The 24,198-nt window shown below is 54.1% G+C and overlaps 2 protein-coding genes across 7 annotated transcripts; both read left to right on the forward strand.

The window, feature by feature from the left end:
* Positions 1 to 1,443: 1,443 nt before the first annotated feature.
* FCGRT (Fc gamma receptor and transporter) lies at positions 1,444 to 8,961 on the forward strand. Of its 5 annotated transcripts, none has more exons than XM_045891933.3 (7): positions 1,444 to 1,593; positions 2,607 to 2,690; positions 3,224 to 3,478; positions 3,565 to 3,840; positions 7,383 to 7,652; positions 8,234 to 8,350; positions 8,638 to 8,961. In XM_045891933.3, exons 2-7 carry the CDS (start codon positions 2,621 to 2,623, stop codon positions 8,715 to 8,717), a joined length of 1,068 nt encoding a protein of 355 aa, XP_045747889.1. In that variant the 5' UTR covers positions 1,444 to 1,593; positions 2,607 to 2,620; the 3' UTR covers positions 8,718 to 8,961. The 5 variants fall into 5 exon arrangements, with proteins under 5 accessions (XP_045747889.1, XP_045747894.1, XP_045747890.1 ...); XM_045891938.3 differs by having other exon boundaries at positions 3,227 to 3,478; XM_045891934.3 differs by having other exon boundaries at positions 1,486 to 1,635.
* A 732-nt stretch (positions 8,962 to 9,693) lies between these two features.
* On the forward strand, positions 9,694 to 23,907 carry RCN3 (reticulocalbin 3). Of its 2 annotated transcripts, none has more exons than XM_045891939.3 (7): positions 9,694 to 9,851; positions 10,272 to 10,519; positions 12,358 to 12,560; positions 14,087 to 14,259; positions 19,990 to 20,050; positions 22,957 to 23,156; positions 23,371 to 23,907. In XM_045891939.3, exons 2-7 carry the CDS (start codon positions 10,278 to 10,280, stop codon positions 23,476 to 23,478), a joined length of 987 nt encoding a protein of 328 aa, XP_045747895.1. In that variant the 5' UTR covers positions 9,694 to 9,851; positions 10,272 to 10,277; the 3' UTR covers positions 23,479 to 23,907. The 2 variants fall into 2 exon arrangements, with proteins under 2 accessions (XP_045747895.1, XP_064437670.1); XM_064581600.1 differs by having other exon boundaries at positions 9,766 to 9,851; positions 10,255 to 10,519.
* Positions 23,908 to 24,198: the final 291 nt, after the last annotated feature.

Consider the following 24,198-nt stretch of genomic DNA (forward strand, 5'->3'; position numbering starts at 1 on the left):
GATCATGACCTGAGCCGAAGGCAGTCGCTTAACCAACTGAGCCACCCAGGCGCCCCGCCCCCCCCCCCTTTTTAAGACTTTATTTATTTATTTGACAGCGAGAGCAGGAACACAAGCAGGGGGAGGTGGGAGAGGGAGAAGCAGGCTTCCCGCTGAGCAGGGAGCCCGATGCAGGGCTCGATCCCAGGACCCTGGGATCATAACCTGAGCCAAAGGCAGACACTCAACGACTGAGCCACCCAGGTGCCCAAGACATTGGCCCTTTTATATCAGGGTCCAAGGAACATCACAGGAGGAACCTGGGGCCTTTATTTTATTATTTACTTTGCCTGTTTTTGGTCCTGAGGCCTTTAAAATGAGAGCCCGGGGGCTGCTGGAATGGTCCCCTAGAGACATAGCCAGATCCCTAGGGACGCAGAGGGGACAACTGGGCACGGCGGGTTCCTCAGAGTATTTTAGGAAAGAACTGAGGGTGCTATAATAGGATTTGTGGGGCATGAACGGAGGTTCCTTCAGCAGCCTTAGAGGCCCTCAGGGTGGATCTTACAGGCTCCTCACTAAGTCGAACACAGATTTACCATGTGTCACGGTTAATTTCATGTATCAGCTTGGCTGGACCCCAGGCCCCAGATGTTGGGTCAGACGTTACTCTGGATGTTTCCATGAGAGTGTTTTGGGATGAGACTTCCACTGAAGTCAGGGGACTTGGAGGAAAGCGACTACCCTTCCAGAATGTGGGTGGGCTACAGCGCATCAGTTGCAGCCTGAATAGGACAACACGGACCTCCCCTAAGTGGGCCGACTGCCTTCGATCAGACTCCATCTGCCAGATCAGCTCTCCCTGGTTGTCCAGCCTGCTGCTGTGGGACTTGACCTGCAGCTCTTTCCCCAGGCTGCCAACCACCCCTATCATATTTTAGACTTGCTAAGCCAGCACAATCACATGAGCCAATTCCTTAAAATAAGTCTCTTTCTATATATGTACAACATTCCAGTATAATGGAGTTATTGTCGCTGCAGCGTGGGCTGGGGCAGGGGACTGGAGGGGGCCTCTAAGCCTGTGGGCAGTCTGTCTTGGGACTGTGTTATTGAGTCCGTATCAGAAGATATTAAAGAAGTGTAAGGGCATTTTAAGGGGACGCTTAGGGGACGGGTTCCAAGGAGGAAATTTAGAAGGTGTCTGGAGAACTTTCACTGTGTAGCAAGAGCTGGTGAAGGGGTGAGAGGTGGGGGAGGTTGTACAACGAGGTAAGAAGGGGACCCCCTGACACCTCCACATTTGGACTCCGACAGTTTCGGGCTCTCAACTTTGTCATGAATTCGCTGGGTGGCTGACACCCTCAAAATAAGAAAACAGGGAGCAACAGACAGAGACCAAAAAGAAAGGAAACAAAGAAAAAAGTTTCAAGAGAGGCAGAGACAAATACTCAGAGAGGCTGGGCGCAGGGCCTGGGGTGTGCCCTGCAGCTGAGGGGCGGGGTTGGATATTCCTGAAGTCAGGGAGCAGTCTCCGGACAGGATGTGAGAGAGGAACTGGGGTCTCCAGTCACGGGAGCCAGCTAGGGCTGCAGGCTGGAAGGGAACTTCGCTGCTGTGAGCAGAGCTGGGGCCCAGGCCGCGGGAGGACGGGCGAGGGTCAGGACTCCTGGATCTGAGGGAGGAGCGGTTTGGGGTCCTGCACTCCGGGTCTGAGGGAGGAGTGGTGTGGGGGGCCGGGGTCGGGTGGGGGCGGCCTGGACTCCTCTGTCTGAGGGAGGACAGGGCTGGGGACTTGGACTCCTGGGTCTGGGGAAGGAGGGGCTGGGGGGGCTGGATTCCTGGTGCTGGGGAAGGAGGGGCTAGGGACCCGGATCCCTGGGTCTCAGAAAGGAGGGGCTGGGGGTCTGGACTCCCGGGTCTGAGGGAGGAGGGGCATGGGGGTTTTGGACTTCTGGGTCTGGGGAAGGAGGGGTCCGGGGGCAGGGACCCTCGGGTCTGAGGGAGGAGCGGCTGGAGACCCTGGACTCCTGGGTCTGAGGGAGGAGGGGGCTGGAGGTGAGGACTCCAGGGTCTGAGGGAGGAGGGGCTGTGGGTCTAGACTCCCGGGTCTCAGGGAGGAGGGAGCTGGGGGCTTTGGACTCCTGGGTCTGGGAAAGGAGGGGCCCCGGGGCAGGGACTCTCGGGTCTGAGAGAGGAGGGGCTGGAGGCCCTGGAGGCCCTGGACTCCTGGGCCTGGGGAAGGAGGGGCTGGGGGCCGGGACCCCTGGGTCTCAGAAAGGAGGGGGCTGGGGGCCTGGACTCCAGGGTCTGAGGGAGGAGGGGCTGGGGGCCGGGCCTCCCCAGTCTGAGGAGGAGGGGCTGGGACTCGGATTCCAGGGTCTGAGGGAGGAGGAAGAGGCGGGACCGGGCTCCGAGGCAGAACTCTCAGCCTATCCAGGCTCTGTAATTAATTAACCCAAAGGGAGCAAATGAAGGGGTGAAAGTTCAGCGGGGAGGAGGGCAGGGTGGCCAGCCTCGGTCGCGGGGCCCCCAGGCGCGGGTGCGCGTGCTGGCCGAGCCCCTCGGGAGCTGGGGGAGGCGGGGGCGGGGCGGGGGTCGGAGCAGTCACGCTCCCCCTCCCGCCCCAGGTCTCCAGCTCAGGATGGGGGTCCCCCGGCCTCGGCCCTGGGGGCTCGGTTTCCTGCTCTTCCTGCTGCCGACACTACGCGCAGGTGAGGGGCCGCGGCGGCCGGGTAGGAGGGAGGCGCCGGCGGCCGGGAAGGGGCGAGGGAAGCGAAATCTGAGGTTTCCCTCGGGCGGGCCCGACCTCCTTCGCCGAGCGGCACTTTCTCACTCACTGTTCCTCCTCCCTCGGTGTCTGCGTCTGCGGGCCACCTGTTCGCTTCTCTCTGAGTCTGTCACCCCCCCACTCTGGGTCTGCACCCCCCCTCTGTCTCTCCCGCCCCCCACCCCCAGTCTGTCCTCCACGTTCTGGATCTGTCCTTCTCTCGAAGTCTGCCCCCCACCAAGCCTGTCCCCCTCTCTCTGGGTCTTTTCCCAGCTCCTCTCTCTGGGTCTGTCCCCCCCCAGTCTGTCCCTTTCCTCTCTGCATCCTGTGTCCGCCCCCCACTCCCCAAGGTTGTCTCCCCCTCGCTGGGTCCGTCCTTGCTCTTTGGGGTTGAGTCTTTTCTCTTTCAAGGTGTCTGTCCTGCTCCCAGTCTAGGGCCTCCCCCCACCGGCTCTCTTCATCTCTGTCTCCCTCCAGCAGACAGCCATTTCTCCCTCCTGTACCACCTCACGGCGGTGTCCTCTCCGGCCCCTGGGACTCCTGCCTTCTGGGTGTCCGGGTGGCTCGGGCCACAGCAGTACCTGAGCTACAATAACCTGAGGGCCCAGGCTGATCCGTGCGGGGCTTGGGTCTGGGAAAACCAGGTCTCCTGGTACTGGGAGAAAGAGACGACAGACCTGAGGAACAAGCAGGAGCTCTTTCTTGAAGGTCTGAGAGCCTTGGGGGAAGGAGGTAAGAGCAGGCCCCCCGGGGTCTGAGCGCGGAGGGGCCGGGGCCCCTGCTCCTGGGTCCTGCTTACCTGTATGTGGGCACCCCAGGACCCTACACCCTGCAGGGCCTGCTGGGCTGTGAGTTGGGCCCTGACAACACCTCGGTGCCTGTGGCCAAGTTTGCTCTGAACGGCGAGGATTTCATGAATTTCGACCCCAAGTTGGGCACCTGGAACGGGGACTGGCCCGAGACTGAGACCATCCAGAAGACGTGGATGCAACAGGCCGGGGCGGTCAGCAAGGAGAGGACCTTCCTGCTCAACTCCTGCCCCCAGCGGCTGCTGGGGCATCTGGAGAGGGGCCGTGGAAACCTGGAGTGGAAGGGTGAGTGGCCTCCAGAAGAATCCCTCATCCCCATGGATCTCTCCATCCCCACACCCCCACCATAGGCCTCATCGTATTCCCGCAGCCTCTTCCCTGGTCTCCTGGCCCCCACCCTCCCCACTGCAGCTCCTCCCGGACATGTCCCAGAGGGTCTTTCTACACCCAGAGCTGCCCCCACTCCTCTCCCGCACGCAGCCCTCCCCTGGCTCTCAGAGACCTCTGGACACAGCTCAAGTTCCTCAGCCTGGCCTGGAGACCCCAAGCGCCGTGGTCTCTGTCCCTCTCCTCAGCCTCCATTTGCTTTGCTCACCCAGACAGGCTCACCCAGAGTTCCTTGAGCCTACACCAGCCCTCGCATTCTCCACCTCCACCCTCCTCCATCAGTTCCTCTGGTATCGCAGCTGGGGAGATTTTCCTGTGGCCCGTGAGGCTTTTCACTTGCCTCTTTTGGACCCCCACGATGCCTTGCGTGACCCCCATTATAGCACCAAAACACCCCAACTGTACTTCTGTGCATGTCTGGGGGATTCTCAGGGGTTGGAATTAGAGCTCTTTTGTCCTCAGTGTCCCCATCTTGCAGTCACAGCTTCCATCCTGGCCCTCAGTACAGACCATCCTCTACCTAGCAGTCAGAGGAATGTTTTAAAACATAAATGAGCTCCTAGCCCGCCACTGCTTAAAACTGCCCCCATTAACTTTTCTCTAGTCTTACACTACAATGCAACCTCTACTCCGTGGCCTACAATCCCTGCAGGTGGCTGGGCCTGGCTGCTTTCTGTCACTATAATTTCACAACACCCCAGCCATGCTGGCTTTCTCACCCCTTCCTCCAAGTGTCAGGTTCTTTTCTTCCTCAGGACCTTTGCTCCTGCTGTTCCCTCTGCTTGCAGTTCTCTTCCTTGGGATCCTGCCATGACTGGGTCCTTCTCATGCTTTAGGTTTGACCTTGGATGTCAGCTCTTCAGCAGGGCCCTCCCTGATCACCCTGGTTAAAGTGTGCCCCAGTATGACCCCCATTACCGTATCCCATGCCGTTGTTTTGTCCATTCATTCACTATAGTGTCTTTGTTTTTTCTTTTTTATTGAGGTGTAACTCACCTACCTAAAGTATATGGCTTGATTAAGTTTAATGGATGCCCGTGTACCTGCGTACCAAGATCTAGAGCATTTCCAGCACCCCACAAGACTTCCTTGTGTCCCCTCCCATTCCATACCTCTCAAGGGCAACAAGTGACCCGATTTTTATCACCATGGCGTTGCGTGATTTTGAATTTCACATGACTGTGAGCATGTGCTCTTTTGTGTATGGTGGTGTAGGCCCCAGATTAGCTTTAGTACATAGTGCTAAACACTTTTCTCAAGGGGGTTGAACCCATTTCCTAATCGCACCAGCTGTGTATGAGAACTCCAGGTGCTCCACAGACTTGCCAAATTTGATATTGTCTGTCTTGAATTTGAAACATTCCGGTGGGTGGGTGGTGGTATCTTACTGTGATGCGTTTTTCAATTCTCTGATGATAAATGATAATCGTATACATGATTTGGCAAAATCAGATCATTCTTTTTTTTTTTTTTAAGATTTTATTCATTTATTTGAGACAGGGAGAATGAGAGACAGAGAGCATGAGAGGGAGGAGGGTCAGAGGGAGAAGCAGACTCCCCGCCGAGCAGGGAGCCCAATGTGGGACTCGATCCCAGGACTCCAGGATCATGACCTGAGCCGAAGGCAGTCGCTTAACCGACTGAGCCACCCAGGCGCCCTGGCAAAATCAGATCAATGAGGGGGCGTGTGTGTCTCAGTTGGTTAAGCCTCCGACTCTTGGTTTTGGCTCAGGTTGTGATCTCTGGGTTGTGGGACTGAGCCCCACATCAGGCTCCGTGCTCAGCAGGGAGTCAGCTTGGAATTCTCTCTCTCCCTCCCCCTCCCCCCAAATAAATAAATCCTTAAAAAAATTCAGTTAAATGAGTTGATGACTAGTGACAGGGTACTTTTTTGCACTATTGACCAGTTGAGCGTCCACTCTTTTGGAGTGGTTGTTTGAGTGTTTTGCCCATTTTTAAATAGGAATTTTTATCTCTTTTTCTTATTAGAGTTCTTAATATATTCTGGATATGAGTCTTTTGGCTATGTCAGGTGGTTCTATTGGAAATAACCTCTCCCGGTGTGCAGCTTGTCTTTTCATCCTCTTGATGAAACTTTTTGATGAACAAAAGGTCTTAGTTGGGTTTTTTTTTAATATTTTATTTATTTATTTGACAGAGAGAGACACAGCGAGAGAGGGAACACAAGCAGGGGGAGACACAGCGAGAGAGGGAACACAAGCAGGGGGAGCTTCCCGCTGAGCAGGGAGCCCGATGCGGGGCTCGATCCCAGGACCCTGGGATCATGACCTGAGCTGAAGGCAGACACTTAATGACTGAGCCACCCAGGTGCCCGCAAAAGTTCTTAGTTTTAATGAAGATCAATCCATCCATCTTTTATCTGTAGCTTTGTGTGCGTTCTCTTAAGGAAATCTTTCCTCTCCCAAAGCTATGAAGGTATTCTTCTAGGCCTTCTAGAAGCTTGGTTGATAAGTAACTTTTATATGTAACTGTGAATCCATCTAGAGTTAATTGTGTATGATGGTGTGAGGTAAGGGGTCAAGGTTATTTGTCCCTCGTGGATCTCCAGTTGACCCAGCTTCCTTTGTTGCAAGACCACCATCCTGTCTCCTCCACTGAATTGCAGTGGAGCCTTTTTTCCTAAATTAGATGTAGATGTGTTATTTGTTTTTGTTTGTTTTAAAAATTCACCAATGACGTCACCTGGACCTGGACTTTTATTTTTTGGAAAGTTTTAAATTATGGATTAAAAATTGTTAAATCATTATAGGACTACTCAAGTTTTTTATTTCTTCTTGTGTCAGTTTTGAAAGGTTGCATTTCCTAGGAATTTGTCCAGTTCATTTAAATTTCAAATGCACTGGTATGGTATTTTTCATAATATCTGCTTACTATCTTTTTTTTTTTTAAGATTTTATTTATTTATTTGACAGAGAGAGACATAGCGAGAGAGGGAACACAAGCAGGGGGAGTGGGAGAGGGAGAAGCAGGCTCCCTGCTGAGCGGGGAGCCCGATGTGGGGCTCGATCCCAGGACCCTGGGATCATGACCTGAGCCGAAGGCATATGCTTAACCAACTGAGCTACCTAGGCTCCCCAAAGACAGGGACTTTGGTCTGTCTTGTTCACTGCTGTGTCCTGGGCACCTAGAAGAGTGTCTGGCACATGGTTGATGCTCAGTATGTGTCTACTGTAGGAAGGAATGGACGAGCGGTGGATACCCTCACCGTGGATAGATGGGGTCTCTATCCCCTCAGGAAGGTCCCTTTACCTTTGCCACTATATTCTCCAGGCTCAGCACAGTGCAGGGCACACGGTGGGGCCTGCTGGGTATGGTGGGAGGAATGGAGGCCTCTGTCTGTCCTTCCCCGACCCTCACTAGGTCTGGCCCTAGGGGTTCATGGGCTTCGGGTTTAGGTCTGTCTGCTTGTTTGTCTGCAGAGCCGCCCTCCATGCGCCTGAAGGCCCGACCCGGCAGCCCCGGCTTTTCTGTGCTCACCTGCAGTGCCTTCTCCTTCTATCCCCCGGAGCTACAACTGCGATTCCTCCGGAACGGGCTGGCCGCCGGCTCTGGTGAAGGTGACCTTGGCCCCAATGGCGACGGTTCCTTCCACGCCTGGTCTTCGCTGACAGTCAAAAGTGGCGACGAGCACCACTACCGCTGCCTGGTGCAGCACGCAGGGCTGTCGCAGCCCCTCACGGTGGAGCTGGGTGAGGTCCTGCTGCGTGATGATACTCCTTGTCTCTGGCTGCCTTTCGTCCTTCCACCCCACTGCTGCCAGTCCCCCTTGAGTCTGACTGCCTTCCCTCCTGCTGCTGCTGGCCTCACTGAGTCTGCCCACCCATTAACCACTCTGGACAGTCCTCCCTAAGTCTTACCGCCTTCCCTCTTGCTGCTGCTAGTCTGATCATTCGTTGTCTGCTGCTACCAGTCGTCACTAAGACTGACCGTGTATTGCTCAGCCACTGCCAGTCCTCTGTGAGTCTGACCTTCTCCTGCTCTGTGCCGGCCCTTCCTCTCCGGGTCACAATACCACGGACCCTGCTGCTGCGGGTCCCTCGGCCAGTGTGACTGAGACCCATCTTGCCGTGGCTGGTTCTATGCGCTGTGGGAGCATTCTGCACAGACCTAGAACATCAGCTGATTGGCGTTCCCTCTGTCCACACCCATTCCCCCAAACCTGATGCTGGGATCGCTGAGGTCGGGAGGGACTGAGAACCCCCAGGCTCCTGCCCTGACTCAGATGGGCTGGTGGGTCCCCTCAGCATCTCACATCATTCTCTGGCTGCAGAATCACCAGCCAAATCCTCGGTGCCAGTGGTTGGGATCGTCGTCAGCTTCTTACTGCTCACGGCAGTGGCTGCAGGAGGAGCTCTGCTGTGGAGGAGGATGAGAAAGGGGCTGCCAGGTGTGGAGCTGGAAGAGGGAAAGAACTCAGAGAGAGGGACAGAAACCCCCAAGGAGAGGGAGACACAGACCTGGGGGGGGGGCGCGGATCTAGACAGAAAGAAACAGACATGGTGGGTGGGGAGACTGGAGGGAGAAAACAGAAAAGCTCGGAGGGGGACAGAAACCTGTGGAGTAGGACAGAGATTGGGAAAGACAGACAGGCAGACACACGTGGGGGAGGGGCAGTCAGGAACCCAGAAGATTTCAGAGATTCTCATGACCTCCCCCCCTTTCCTCTTCCCTCAGCCCCTTGGATGTCTCTCAGTGGGGACGATGAAGGGGCCCTCCTGCCCACTCCTGGTGTGCCCAAGGATGCTGACTCTTAGCATGTAAATGCATTCTCAGCAGCTGCCTGATGATCATCCTCCATCCTGGCTACCACCAGCTAATGTAGTCAGGTCCCCTTCATGCTGTGACACCTCCTGGAATCCTGGTATTTCTGAGCCTCCAGAAAGAGTCCTGGGCCGGATGACCTTCTGGATTTCTCCTTCTGTGGCCTGCCTCAGTTTCCCTTCCTGATGATCATGGCTCTTTCCCACCTCCACATATAAACACGAGTTTGGGCCCGAATCATTGTGTTCTTATCATTTCAACTTTTAGGCAGGGGAGGTAGGAGAACACGTGTGTGTGTGTGTGTGTGTGTGTAGGGGGGCGGATAAATAGCCTAAGCCCTGGGCTTCAGATCTCTGCGGAGACTAACATTTGCCAGTTGTGGAATATGCCAATTTTATATACCAAGTCATGTCTTTTTCATTCATAAGTTTCACAGATACTTACCAAATGCCTACACTGTACCTCGCATTTTGAGGAATTCTTGGCTGGAGTCTGACCTGACTCCTTGGGTGGAGAGGAAGAGAAGCATTGTTCCCTCTTTGAGGGAAGGGGTTGCCTCCCCTGGCCCCTTGGTTCCCTTCTTTCTTAAACCATGCTGACAAAGGGAAAGATAAAAATACACCTCCCTGGGCGCCTGGCTGGCTCAGTCGGAAGAGCATGCGACTCTTGATCTTAGGGTCGTGAGCTCCAGCTCCACCATCGGTGTAGAGATTACTTAATAAAATAAATAAACTTAAAAATAAAAAGAAAGCCCTCCAAAAAAAACCCAAACCACCTCCCAAGAGGCTTGGGAAATAGAACAGCTGGAGGTGGTCGGTGGTCCGGCCGGGCGCTGCGAGGCCTGCCGGGAATTGTAGTTCTCGGCATCCGAGTCTCTCTGGGGCCGCCCACCCGCCTGCCCTGCGAAGGGGCGGGCGGAACCTCTGGGGCCGCGCTCTTCTCTGTGGACGTGGCGTGGGACGCCCGCGGCCCTCGCGGAGCTCACCGGCCCCGCCCCTGGGGGGGGGGAGTCCTTATGAGCGCTCATTGGTTGGGGGGCGGGGCCTGGCTGGAGAGCAGCCAAACTGGGCATCTTTTCGGAGAACGCAGAGCGGACGGTGTAGAGAGAAGTGAAGCTGGCGAAACTGGTAAAGGGAGGCGAGGGCGGGTGGCTTGCCCAGGGAGAGCGGTTCGGGTTCTCTCGGGTCTGGAAATTGGGTCCGGGCTGCAAATAACGCCTGGGGGCCTGCATGACTGCTCTCTGGCCACGACCCCGGCCCACACTTTGCGTGGGAAGTGCGCCACGTCTCTCCCTTGAAACTTCCCAGCAGCGGCTCTGGCACCGTTCTGGGGCTCCCTCAGAAGATTCAGTCCCTACCTCTGGTTTTACCTCTGAGAACCCCGCCCCCCTTTTTCCCACCCCCCGGCCTTTCTTGAGCCCTAAACTTTGTGGCCAGCTACCATCTCTCTGTCTTGTCTTCGGTCTCTCCATCCCCACCCCCATTCTCCTGTCCTGTCTCTGTTCTTTTTCCTGTGACCCCTAACTCCCAGCCTCCACCGCTCCCTAGGGACTGATGATGTGGCGACCATCACTTCTGCTGCTGATGTTGCTGCTCAGGCGCGGGGCCCAGGGCAAGCCATCCCCTGACGCAGGCCCTCATGGCCAGGGGAGGGTGCACCAGGCGGCGCCCCTGAGCGAGGCCCCTCATGATGACGCCCACGGGAACTTCCAATACGACCATGAGGCTTTCCTGGGACAGGAAGTGGCCAAGGAATTCGACCAGCTCAGCCCAGAGGAAAGCCGAGCCCGTCTGGGGTAGGAGAGAGATGGAGGGGAGGACTCAGGGTTGTAATTTTAAACAGGGAAGTGAAGGGAGGCCTCAGTGAGAAGGTAATATTTGAGCAATGTGGCTATATGGGGGAATAGCATTCCAGGCAGAGGGAACTGTAAGTGCAAAGGCCCTGAGGCAGGAGCGGGCCTGATATTTGAGGAACAGTGAGGCCCGTGTGGCTGGAACCCAGTGAACGAAGAGGAGAAGGTGGAAGGTGATGGCAGAGTCGGAACAAAGAGGTCAGGGCCTTCAGGCCACAGTGAAGATTTCAGCGTTTCTCTGGGGGAGAGGAGAGCCATGGGAGGGCTCTAAGCAGAGGGAGGACGTGAGCTGACTTAGGTTTCATCAGAATCCTTCTGGTTGCCTTTCGGGGAACAGCCTATAGGGAGCAAGAAGCAGGGAGCTGGTGAAGAGGCCACTGCAGCCGTCCAGATGGAAGACAGGAGACGATGATGACTAGATCAGGGGGAGAGTGGTGGTGACTGGGTCTGCTTTGGGAGACTGTGCACGGATGGGGTTGGGTGAAGGAGGGAGGGAGGAGGAAAGGCAGTGGGAGAGGCTAATGCATTTGGCATAGCATTACTACAACGCCTGGCACTGTTCCAAGTGCTTTACAAGGGTTAATTTATTTAACCCCACAACCACGCTGCAGGGTAGGTTCTATTATTTATCCTCCATTTTACTGAGGGGTAAACTGAGGCACAGAGAGGTTTGGTTTTTTTTTAAGTGACTTGCCCACGGTCACACAGCCAGCAAGAGGAGGTGGCAGGATTTGAACCCAGAATATCTGGCCGTGGAGCCCACGCTCTTGACAACAGCTTGAACCTCAGGGTAGCGTGTGAGTCCGGGGACTCCAGCTCCAGACCGATCGGAGGAGACACGGCCTGGCGCGGGAGGGGGCGGCGACCTGGGCACGGCCGTGTCGGAGTCGACCCTGGGAACTGGGTTGCGGGGCTTAAGGACGGTGACCAAGAGGAGCGCTCCCTGTGGGCTCTGTGAGCAGTTGGGTAAGGATCCAAACCGGTGGCGGGGAGTGGCCGCAGGCGGGGGCCTGGGAGCAGACAGGAGGGGCCCGAGAGAAGGTGCGCGAGGAAGGGCCTTCAGGGGCTTCGTAGGCGACGGCACGATGCAGAAGATCCGGCCAGAGCATGGGGAAGGGACTGATGGAGGCCAAGCCCGCAGGGTTGCGGGTGACGGTTCTAGGGCACAGTCTGGAAAAAGTAGGGGAAAGGGGCGGGACGCAGCATAGGGTGGGGCTGGAGGGAGAGGGGCCTGAACAGGCCCGCGCAGCCAGGCAGGCGGGGCAGGGGGCGGGTTGGAGGGGATGGTCTGAAGACCGCCGCGCCTGAAACTGCGAGAGGTCGGGTGTGTGCGTGGCCGTGGCCATCAGAGTTCAGAGAGAGTCATGGGATAGGGGACCTGTGGGCGAGGGGCGCGGTGTGCCACCGCCTCCCTGCCCCCACCCCAACTCGGACAAACGAGAGAGGGGACAAGTGAGGCTCCAGGGGCGCAGTCAGGGTGGAGGGTGTGGCCCTGGATTGCCGTAGGTCCTTCCCCCCAACCAGGGCGTGTGGAGGACCGCGGCGCCAGCCGTAGACCCTCTGGGTCTGGATTGAGGGGCGGAGCCCTGCCCTGGGCGTGGCCCCGGGATTGACAGTTGCCCCCCTCTGTGCGGGCGGCTCTGGGACCACTTTATCAACCCTGTATGGGGGTGTGTCTCGAGTGGGGGCGTGGTTCCGTGTGAGGGGCGGAGCCTGGACGAAGGCGGGTCTCCGGGGTGGGCGGAGTCCGGGACTGACGTGTGCCCCGCCCCGACTCGCAGGCGCATCGTGGACCGCATGGACCGTGCAGGGGATGGGGACGGCTGGGTGTCGCTGGCCGAGCTCCGTGCTTGGATCGCGCACACGCAGCAGCGGCACATACGGGACTCGGTGAGCGCGGCCTGGAGCACGTACGACACGGACCGCGACGGGCGTGTGGGTTGGGAGGAGCTGCGCAACGCCACCTATGGCCACTACGCGCCGGGTACGCGGCGAGACCCCGACTCCTGCTCCTCCCAAAACACACACACTGTGACCCTGACCTTTCTGACAGCTTCATCCTGAGAACCGTCAGCCTATGAAACAGAATCCCTAACCTTTGACTTCCAACCCTTGATCAAGTTCTACCCACTTCCAGTACCCCATCACCCCGACACTCGCAATCCCTGTTATCTGGCTTCTCACTCGCATCCACGACCTCCGTTACCGTGACTGGGGGATCCTTGACCAGGGACGTCTACCTCCCATGCCCTGTCATCCTTACCGTTGATCTCTGACAGAACCCCAAATCCTGGGGCGCCTGGGTGGCTCAGTTGGTTAAGCATCTGCCTTTGGCTCAGGTCATGATCCCGGGGTCCTGGGATCGAGTCCCGCATCGGGCCCCCTGCTCAGCGGGGAGCCTGCATCTCCCTCTCCCTCTGCAGCTCTCCCTGCTTGTGCTCTCTATCAAATGAATAAAATCTTAAAAAAAAAAAAAAAAAAAACCCTCAAATCTATTTACCCCATCCCCTGACTGCTTTCCCTTCTGTCTGTCCCCATGCTCCAGCCCTTCGATCCCCACAGCTCTTGTTCTCTCCCTCCTGGACCCTTCCTCCACACTCCTCCAGCCTGTCCCTCATATATCCCCAGAGGGGTCTTTCCACACCCAGAGTTGACCCTGATCCTCCCCTGCTCACAGCCCTTCATGGCTCCCCAGGGTCTCCAGAGGAGACTCCCAGCTTCTCAGCCCAGCCTAGCCCACCCCTCTGGCTTTGTTTTTCTGCATTTTCTGACCAGTCATATGGATCTTCTGTAGTTTCCCTGAACTCGGGAGCTCTTCAAACCTCCACATTCCACTCATACCCTTTCCTTTGTTGAAAACGCCCTTCTCCTCTTCTCTGTCCTATAACCTGAGTCAGCATAACTTACTGCACCAGAGGGTGGCCTTGGGGCCCAAAGGGCCAGTGTCCACTCAAAGTTCATCATTCCTGGCTACGTGACTTTGGGCTGGTTGTTCCCTCTCTGTGGGAATCTGTTTTCTCCTTCATAAAATGAGAATAAATGAAAAAACTCTCTTGACTTGCTTTTTTGTGAGAATTAAATGCAATTTTGTAGGTAAAGAGCTTTGCATATAATAAGCTCTCGCGGGGCGCCTGGGTGGCTCAGTCGGTTAAGCGGCTGCCTTCGGCTCAGGTCATGATCCTGGGGTCCTGGGATCAAGCCCCACGTCCGGCTCCCTGCTCAGTGGAGAGCCTGCTTCTCCCTCTCCCTCTGCCTGCCGCTCTGCCTACTTGTGCTCTCTATCTCTCTGTCAAATAAATAAATAAAAATCTTATAAAAAAAGATTATTAATAAGCTCTCGCAACAAGATTGCTAATATATACAAACAATGAATATATATTAATTATTACCAGTTCTGTGGAGGCCTTCTTGCCCTGACTCCACCGAGCTGGATCCTTTGTCTTTTCCCTCAACCTGCCCTGTGTGCCCTCCATTAAAGCACAGCTGAACGAGATTCCCTCCCTTCCCCAGGTGAAGAATTTCACGATGTGGAGGACGCCGAGACCTACAAGAAGATGCTGGCTCGGGATGAGCGGCGTTTCCGGGTGGCGGACCAGGACGGGGACTCGATGGCCACTCGGGAGGAGCTGACAGCCTTCTTGCACCCCGAAGAGTTCCCTCACATGCGGGACATCGTGATTGCGGTGAGTTCAGGCCCGAGGAGACTTCTCCTCTTCCCATCCCCCCTCCTGGGACCCAGGCTTCTGATGTCAGGGCCAGCCTTCCAGTGCTTACCTTGGGGGATCCAGTCACCTGGTCTTCTAGCACCTTCCCCAGGGAGCCCAGCCCACAAACAGATCAGTGGAGGGCAACCTCTCTGCTGCCCAACACCAGACCTCCCAGTGTCTGATCTCTCCTGGTCCTGCTTTCCCCTTCATGTGCTCACATTTGGAGTCCGGGCCCTCAGCCTGAAAACACATTCCCCAGAAGTGCCTTGGGGAGCCCCAGTCCTGGCCGAACCCCAGGAAAACCCCAACCCCATACATGGAGTATCTACCCTGAGGCCACTTCCGCTGGCCCATCTTCTTCCTATTCCTTTATAATTTTTGTGCCAATTCCAATTTCTTCTCCATTTTATAGTGGAAGGTTGTTTTTTTTTGAGAGAGAGAGAGAGATTGTGAGGCGGGGAGAGGGAGAGGGAGAGAGAATCTTAAGCAGGCTCCATGCTGAGTGTGGAGCCTGACTCGGGGCTCAATCTCATGACCCTGAGATCGTGACCTGAGCCAAAATAAGGACTTGGACACTTAACCAACTGAACCGCCCAGGTGCCCCAATAGTGGAAGGGTTTTTTTTCCCCTCTTTTTCTCCCCAACAGATCTTAATTTTTATTCTTATTTTATTTTTAAAAGATTTTATTTATTTAGGGGCGCCTGGGTGACTCAGTCAGTTGAGCAACTGCCTTCGGCTCAGATCATGATCCTGGGGTCCTGGGATCGAGCCCCGCATCGGGCTCCCAGCTCGGCGGGGAGCCTGCTTCTCCCTCTGACCCTCCCCCGTCTCATGCTGTTTCTCTCTCGCTCGCTCTCTAATAAATAAATAAATAAAATCTTTAAAAAAAAACTTTATTAGAGAGAGAGTGTGAGCAAGGGGAGGGACAGAGGGAGAGGGAGAGAGAGAACCTCAAGCAGATCCACACTAAGCATGGAGCCCCATGCAGGGCTCAATCCCACAACCCTGAGACCATGACCCAAGTGGAAACCAAGAGCCGGATGCCCAACCGACTGAGCCACCCAGGCATTTTATTTTTATTTATTTATTTAAATATTTTATTTATTTATTTGAGAGAGAGAGAGATAAAGAGCACATACAGAGGGAGAGGGAGAAGCAGATTCCCCACTGAGCAGGGAGCCCAATGCAGGGCTTGGAGGCTTGATCCCAGGACCCTGGGATCATGTCCCAAGCTGAAGGCAGATGCTTAACTGACTGAACCACCCAGGTGCCCAAGATTTTATTTTTAAGTGATCTCCAGACCCAATGTGGGGCTCAAACCCACAACCCCAAGATCAAGAGTCACATTCTCCACCAACGGAGCCAGCCAGACGCCCCTGACCTTAATTTTTAGAGCAGATTTAGGTTCACAGCCATATTGAGCAAAAGGTCCCCAGATTTCCCACATCCCCCTTGCCCCCACACTCACACAGCCTCCCCCACATCAACATCCTGCCCCAGAGTGGGGACACTCGTTACAATGGATGGACCTAGACTGACACATCACCATCCAAAGTCCACAGTTCACATAAGGGTTCACTCTTCGTGGAAGGATCTATACCCATTTCTACCATGCCTAACTTTTCACTAATTATTGTTATTTTAAATTTCATTTATTTATTTGTCAGAGAGCACACAAGCAGAGGGAGCGGCAGGCAGAGAGAGAGGGAGAAGCAGGCTTCCCACTGAGCAGGAACCCCAATGTGGGGCTCGATCCATGACCTGAGCTGAAGACACACACTTATCCGACTGAGCCACCCAGGCATCCCCACAAATTATTTTTAAAATGTAGTTGTATGTCTAAAACAGCTTAACATACTGATGTGTTTAAATGCCCAAAGGATGCAAAAAAGGTGGATAATCCTCTGCCTTCCTCATCTCCTCTCTTGTAGCTCCATTTCCAGAGCTGGTTTGAGGGTCTATGGCAAGCCTGTTAGGATCAAGGGCTCTGAGGCCAGAAGAAGGCCTGGGTTCAAATCCCAGCCCGGCAGCTTCCTGGCTGTGTGACCTTGGGCAAATTACTTAACCTCTCTGGACTTGTTCCTTGTCTATGAAAGGGTAGTGCTGATAACTGTTCCTACATCAAGGCTGGTTATAGGGACTAGATGAGTTAATACATGTAAAACTGCAGAACTGACTGGTGATAAATGCTCATTATGTCACATTACATGCATGCGTCAATATAACTACACCGCTTCTAGCGGTGGAATCACTGGTCCCACTAGGATATGCATTTGCAGTTGTTTTAGATATTTCTCAGGCATTTTACTGACTTGATGTGTGCACCGTTGAGGTGGGGCGTCCAGCCCATTCCAGAGATGACTACGATCTGGAGAGGAGAGATGTCATTAACCCGACCTTCTCGAACCCTCTAGACTCTCCATCCTCCAAGGCCCAACGTCCCTCTTTTATAGCGAATAATGTCATTATACCTTTTACTCTCCTGAGTTGAGTTTTTTTTAAGATTTCATTTTTTAAGTAATCTCTACATCCAACGTGGGGCTCGAACTTACAACCCCCAAGATCAAGAGTCGCATGCTCTACTCATTGAGCCAGCCAGGGGCCCCCTGAGTTGAGATTATTTAACAGACCCTGATTGAATGTGTCCTGCATACCAGGGGCACTGTGGTAACACCTACCTGAGTATTGGCTTGATTGGGTCATCATGGTGACCCTATGGGGGTGGGCTATCATCTTCATTTTATTATTATTTATTTATTATTTTTTTAAAGATTTTATTTATTTATTTGACAGAGACACAGCGAGAGAGGGAACACAAGCAGGGGGAGTGAGAGAGGGAGAAGCAGGCTTCCCGCCAAGCTGGGAACCCGATGCGGGGCTCGATCCCAGGATGCTGGGATCATGACCTGAGCCGCAGGCAGTCGCTTAACCAACTCAGCCACCCAGGCGCCCCTGCTTAGTGGTTTCTTTTTTTTTTAAGATTTTATTTATTTATTCATAAGAGACAGAGAGAGAGGCAGGCTCCCCGCTGAGCAGGGAGCCCGATGCGGGGCTCGATCCCAGGACTCTGGGATCATGACCTGAGCCGAAGGCAGATGCTTGACAACTGAGCCACCCAGGCGCCCCTTTATTATTATTTTTTAAAGATTTTATTTATTTGAGGGGCGCCTGGGTGGCTCAGTCGGTTGGGCGTCTGCTCTCTCTCTGACCAATAAATAAATAAAAATCTTTTTTAAAAAAAGATTTTTATTTATTTGAGAGAGAGAGAGAGAGAGAGAGAGAGCATAAGCAGGGGGAGGGGCAGAGGGAGAAGCAGACTCCCTGCTGAACAGGGAACCCAATGCGGGGCTCAAATCCAGGACCCTGGGATCATTACTTGAGCCCAAGGCAGACGCTTAACATGCTGAGCCACCCTGGTGCGCTATCCTCTTCATTTTATAGATGAGGACACCAGGCACAGAGAGGTGAGGGGACTTGCCTGAGATCACCCAGACCAGAAGTGGCCCAGCCCAGATTTGAACCCCGGCAGTTGAATCCGTGGTCCACACTAGGAGTCAGCAAACTATCCAACCCACAGCCAAATCCAGCCCACAGCTTGTTTTTGCAAATAAAGTTTTATTGCAAACAGCCACGCCCCTAGGCTTCCATGTGCCACAACCAGAGAGAGTTCTATCGGTTCAACAGAGACTATATGGCACGCAAAGCCAGAACTATTTCCTCTCTGGCCCTTTATGGAAAGAGTTTGCAGAGCCCTTGTCTAAACTCTCCTGTCATCTTTCACATTCATGGATATCGAGTGTAACCCCCCCGACACAGGACTTCAAACCATAAGTGTTGGCCCCAACTATACTACAGAAAGGGGAAACTAAAGGAAAGTCACTTATAGGGGGCATCTGGCTGGCTCAGTCAGTAGAGCATGTGACTCCTGATCTCAGAGTCATAAGTTCAAGCTGCACATTGGGCATGGAGCCTAATAAAAAAAAAAATAATGGAAAGTCACTTATAAGAAATAACAAGAATTTTTTTTTTAAAAGATTTTATTTATTTATTTGAGAGAGAGAGAGAATGAGAGACAGAGAGCAAGAGAGGGAAGAGGGTCAGAGGGAGAAGCAGACCCCTGCTGAGCAGGGAGCCCGATGCGGGACTCGATCCCGGGACTCCAGGATCATGACCTGAGCCGAAGGCGGTCGCTTAACCAACTGAGCCACCCAGGTGCCCGAAATAACAAGAATTTTAATATAAGTGCTGTAGTTACCAGGTTTAGCAAATAACAAAGGGCATTCAATTATACTTGAATTTATAACAAATAATATAGACAAATTATTTTATTTATTTTTTTAAGATTTTATTTATTTTTTGACAGAGAGAGAGAGAGAGAGACACAGGGAGAGAGGGAACACAAGCAGAGGGAGTGAGAGAGGGAGAAGCAGGCTCCCCGCTGAGCCAGGAGCCCGATGTGGGTCTTGATCCCAGGACCTTGGGATCATGACCTGAGCTGAAGGCAGACGCTTAACAACTGAGCCATCCAGGCGTCCCTAAATTTTTTTTTTTAGTATAAGTATGTCCCACACAATATTTGGGTCATACTTATGCTTAAAAAAATTATCTGAAATTCAAATGTAACTGTGTCCTGTAGTATAAGTATGTTCCAGATATTGTGTGGGACATCCTTATACTAAAGAATTATCAGTTGTTCATCTGCAAGTTGAAAGTGAGCATCCTGTATTTTTTCTGGCAACCCTTAAATGTTGGAGCTTTCTTTGTGAAGAAGGCATAGTGCACTCTCAGACCCTAAACCATACTACAGTGAGTGAGTTTGAATATAAAAGTGGGGAACAGGGGCGCCTGGGTGGTTAAGCCAGTCGGTTAAGTGTCTCACTCTTTTTTTTTTTTTTTAAAGATTTTATTTATTTATTTGAGACAGAGAATGAGAGAGAGAGAGCACATGAGAGGGGGGAGGGTCAGAGGGAGAAGCAGGCTCCCCGCCGAGCAGGGAGCCTGATGCGGGACTCGATCCGGGGACTCCAGGATCATGACCTGAGCTGAAGGCAGTCACTCAACCAACTGAGCCACCCAGGCGCCCAGCGTCTGACTCTTGATTTTGGCTCAGGTCAAGATTTCAGGGTCATGAGATTGAGCCCCACCTTGCGCTCCGCACTCAGTGGGGAGTCCGCTTACCCTTTCCCTCTGTCCTCACTCCCCCCAATAATAAATAAATCTTTAAAAAAGTGGGGAACAGAAGCTGTTTGCTCAAGAAGTGGGGAGAAAACCAAGAGCAGAGGTACTGAGCGTGTGTCTCAATGGTCCACCAAGTATGTCATGCTCATATGTAAACGGAGCTAGGATCTAGGCTCTGCTAACTGGGAAGACACTTCAGCCCTTGGAGAGTGTGTGCTGTTGTGTGTGAGAAAAGTGTGGGGGATGCAGGACAGGTCTCCTTGGGTGGAAGCAACCTGTGCATCACAGGGTATCTGGGTTCCCTGGCCCCCACGCACCAAGGGCAGGTAGGGCCTGCATCATTATACGCCCCAGAAAGCCACCCAACCCCTACCCCCACCCCTACCTGTCGTAGACCCCATTGAGACTGCTCTGATGCCTGGCCATACAGCGAAGCCCAAGCCCGATTCCCTAAGAGAACCTCCCATCCCAACCGCAGGGGGCCAGCCTTCCTCGGGAGCCAGCCCCAATGCCTCTCTTTCCCCTAGGAAACCCTGGAGGATCTGGACAAGAACAAAGATGGCTACGTCCAAGTGGATGAGTACATCGGTGAGTGGGACCTGATCCTCTCCCTGAGGACGCCTGTCCTCCCCCAAGCAGCCCAATGCATATCACTCATAGGAGAGCAACAGCCCTCTGAAGTGGGGGCAGGGGCACCTGATTGAGTTCATGTAGCCACCAAACATTAATTGAGCACCTACTGTGTGCTGGGCCCTAAACGTATTTATCGATCCCCCACCGTGTGTTGGGCCCAGCAAACATTTGTTGAGTATGTATATTTGTTGGGCATAGCAAATCTTTATCAAGCACCTACTATGTGCTAGGCCCAGGAAACATTTATCTAGTGCCTTCTGTGTGCCGGACCAAAAAAGCATTTATTAAGTGCCCACTGTGTGCCAGGAAACACGTACTGAGCACCTACTGCATGTTTGTGGTTGCGGATGCAGCAGAGAATGTCACAGACTAGGTTCCTACCTGGGAGAGTCTGGAGTATCTACAAAATCAGGCCTCAGGGGCTGCAGTGGTTGCGTTTGGGAAGTCGGAGCTTGTCTTGAACCTGCATTTGCACAGCAAAGGCTGTGTCTCCTGTTACTCAGAATTTGGGGGGCCCTCGTGACACCCCCAAATTTCCCCTTGGCCCCGCCTCTACCCCTGTCCTCAGGGGGCAAAGAATTTGGTTGAGGGGAAAGCTGTTAAACATGGATATTTTTACGAGTTTGAAAACATTTTTCTATAGCATGTTTTTATGGAACAAACGTGCAGGCAAGACATTTTTATTTAAGCATAATTTATCTTTCTTATATCTGTGAGGAAGATAGAAGTCTTTTTTTTTTGGTCAGAATTCAAGCATCCCCACTGAGTAATTGCAGCAGCTGACTCATTGTTACCACACGCTAGACTCTGTTCTAAGTGGTTAACAACTTGTAAATTCCCTTAATCCACATATCAACTGACAAGATGGATTATTGCCCCATTTCACAGATGAGGAAGCTGAGGCCTGAGGGGTAGATACTTACTTGGCTGAGGTGGTGCAGGATGGCAGTCCACGCCAAGCCTAGTGTCCCACCCTGCCCCCTAGGCTACTTCCTTTCCCTGTGGGGTTCTGGGGAGACAGATGCAGGCAGGACCCCGGGACTCCCCAGAGCAATGTAATTTCACAACTGTTGAATGGTATAGGGAAGAATATGAGCCAGAGGATGGAGGGGGTGTCACGGGCCCTGACCCTGGCTGGGAGGGTGGGTGGCGTGTCAGGGAAGGTGGGAGAAGTGGGGGTACACCGAGCTCAAGGGTGTAGGCTCCAGAGCAAGCGTGCATGCTTCCCACCTCCCACCTCCCAGCCAAGGGACGGGAAATGAGTTCCTCGATCTCTCTCGGCCTCCTTACCTGTACGGCCTCCTTACCTGTACTTACCTGTAAAGGTGGTAGTAAAGGGGCACCTGGGTGGCTCAGTTGGTGAAGCGTCTGCCTTCGGCTCAGGTCATGATCCCGGGGTCCTGGGATCGAGCCTCAAGTCAGGCTCCCTGCTCAGCGGAGAGCCTGCTTCTCTCTCTCCCTCTGCCGCTCCCTCTGCTTGTGCTCTCTCTCTCTCTGACAAATAAATAAATAAAATTTTTTTTTTAAAAGGGAGGGGCCGTAATAGAGCACCCAGCTCATACAATGACATCTAGTCAACACAGATGCCCCTAGCGGATGAATGCTAAACAGAAGGTGGGAGATCCATACAATGGGATGATATTCAGCCATAAAAAGGGAGGAAGTACTCATAGATGCTAGATCTTCAAAACCTTATGCTAAGTCACTATGACACCCCAAACTAATGTAACATTGTGTGTCAGCTACACTTTAATACAAAAATAAACACTATGCCAAGTGAAAGAAGCCAGACAGAAAGGACCACAGTATTGTATGACTCTGTTTACAGGAAATGTTCAGGATAGGAAAATTCATAGAGACAGGAATTAGATCACCGGTTGCCCAGGGCTGGAGGGGGGGTGGGGGCATAGGAGGTCACTTCTTTTTTTTTTTTTTTTTTTTTAAGATTTTATTTATTTATTTGAGACAGAATGAGAGAGAGAGAGCACATGAGAGGGGGGAGGGTCAGAGGGAGAAGCAGGCTCCTCGCCGAGCAGGGAGCCCGATGCGGGACTAGATCCCGAGACTCCAGGATCATGACCTGAGCCGAAGGCAGTCGCTTAACCAACTGAGCCACCCAGGCGCCCCAGGAGGTCACTTCTTAATGGGAAAGGAGTCTCCTTTCGGGAGGATGAAAATGTTCTGGATTGATGTGGTTGTTGTACAACATTGTGAATGTATTAAATGCCACTAACGGTGGACTTTATGTTATGTGCTTTTTACCACAATTAAAAAAAAAATTAAAGCTTATTTATTTATTTAAATCTTTTCTTAATGTTTTTTAAAAAAAGATTTTATTTATTTATTTATTTATTTGAAAGAGAGAGAGAGAGAGAGCACAAGCAGGGGGAGGGGCAGAGGGAGAGGGAGAAGCAGGCTCCCAGCTGAGCAGGGAGCCCAATGCGGGGCTCGATCCCAGGACCCCGGGATCATGACCTGAGCCGAAGGCAGACGCTTAACTGACTGAGCCACCCAGGCGTCCCGAGGGAGCTTCTTAAAGTGGGGTGAGCTGTCCTAAGGGTGGCTTTTTAGTATCTGCTCACATGGCCTGCGCCCACGGGGCACACAGCATTTCAGATGCGTCTCAGGCAAATGAATTGACAGCCCGTCGAGGAAATGATCAATCCATCAAGTCCCTTTCCCTGTAGCAAGGCGATCACCTGGTAGGGCGGTGTCGCTCTTAGTCCCCTTCCAACAGAAGAGGAGGCCGAGGTGGGAGAGCAGGTGCCTTGGCCTGGGGAGGCGGCGTCAGGGCGGGGACGGAGCCCCGGGGTGCCCGCCGGCTTGGAACCGTCTGACGTTGCCCCCGTCGCCCGCCCCAGCGGATCTGTACTCGGCCGAGCCCGGGGAGGAGGAGCCGGCCTGGGTGCAGACGGAGCGGGAGCAGTTCCGGGACTTCCGCGATCTGAACAAGGACGGGCGGCTGGACGGCAGTGAGGTGGGCCACTGGGTGCTGCCCCCCGCCCAGGACCAGCCGCTGGTGGAAGCCAACCACCTGCTGCACGAGAGTGACACGGACAAGGTGTGTGCAGGGGGCCGGCTGTGTAGACGGGCGGGACCGGGCCTGGAGCTGCCCTGGGGCCCTCTTGGGCCAGGGACACAGAGATGGAGGGTGGGGGGTGGGGGAAAGGGAGGGACAGAGACCCCCAGGGTGGGGGGGGCATACTAAGGTTCAGAGAGGAGTCTCCCAGGCAGGGCCCCTTGTCACCTCTGCTGCCCTCTGACCCTCCCTCCAGGATGGGCGTTTGAGCAAGGCCGAGATCCTGAGTAACTGGAACATGTTCGTGGGTAGCCAGGCCACCAACTACGGCGAGGACCTGACCCGTCACCACGACGAACTCTGAGCCCCCGTGTGCCCACTACAGCCTTGTCGCCCCAGGGGACGACCCGAGGAGGGGCCCCCCATGGTCAGGCCCCTCTCCCCATCTGGACCTGCAGGGTGTGGACGCCCGCACCCTGTGTCCCTCTGCCCCTGAGCTCTCAGGGACCCACCAGGTCAACTTCTCCAAGACACTGCAGTCCCTCCCAGCTCTTCCCACCCTGGCGCCAGGGGTCTCATAGACCCAAAGGGTACGTGAACAATCCATTTCTCACTGGCAGAATCGCCCAGCCCAGGGCCCCCCCATACCCAGCTCGCCTCACCTGAGCCGCACACGATACAGCAGAGAAACACCCCGCCACCGGCCCCTGACTCGCCCGCCCGCCCGCGGGCACTGCGCCCAGAATGCCTCCTCTCTGCCAGGGAGGCAGTAAAGTTCAGTGCTGGGGCCTTGTGTGTGTGTCTCTTCGTGGGTGACAGGGGCCTGGGGGAGGAATTGGGGGCTGCAGCTGGGCTTGCATCAGGCATTTGGAGAAGGGGCTCTGGGTGTTGGCAGGCTTCGAGGGCATTCCTGGGGCAGAAAATAAAACTAGCAGCCTGGACCCAGCTGTGAACAAGCCAGAGAGAAGGCTCTGTCTGCCCTCTGGATAGCACAGGATGGCAACGCTCTGCTGAGTGGCCGGGAGGGGCCGCACTGGTGAACAGAAGAGGAAGTCAGCCCTGGGGAGCCCTGGTGGGAGAGCCA

Source organism: Mirounga angustirostris, unplaced genomic scaffold (genome assembly GCF_029215605.1).
Source record: "Mirounga angustirostris isolate CCGP_5_RB_7025 unplaced genomic scaffold, mMirAng1.0.hap1 SCAF_16, whole genome shotgun sequence".
Taxonomy (NCBI): Eukaryota; Metazoa; Chordata; class Mammalia; order Carnivora; family Phocidae; genus Mirounga; species Mirounga angustirostris.

What these genes read in the sequence shown, in the direction of transcription:
- FCGRT (XM_045891933.3), top strand. Translation starts at nt 2,621, where the DNA reads ATGGGGGTCCCCCGGCCTCGGCCCTGGGGGCTCGGTTTCCTGCTCTTC. An exon ending in TGGAAACCTGGAGTGGAAGG is followed by an intron (nt 3,841 to 7,382) that starts GTGAGTGGCCTC and finishes GTTTGTCTGCAG; the next exon opens with AGCCGCCCTCCATGCGCCTG. An exon ending in GATGAGAAAGGGGCTGCCAG is followed by an intron (nt 8,351 to 8,637) that starts GTGTGGAGCTGG and finishes CTCTTCCCTCAG; the next exon opens with CCCCTTGGATGTCTCTCAGT.
- RCN3 (XM_045891939.3), top strand. Translation starts at nt 10,278, where the DNA reads ATGATGTGGCGACCATCACTTCTGCTGCTGATGTTGCTGCTCAGGCGC. An exon ending in GAAAGCCGAGCCCGTCTGGG is followed by an intron (nt 10,520 to 12,357) that starts GTAGGAGAGAGA and finishes CCCGACTCGCAG; the next exon opens with GCGCATCGTGGACCGCATGG. An exon ending in CTATGGCCACTACGCGCCGG is followed by an intron (nt 12,561 to 14,086) that starts GTACGCGGCGAG and finishes TCCCTTCCCCAG; the next exon opens with GTGAAGAATTTCACGATGTG.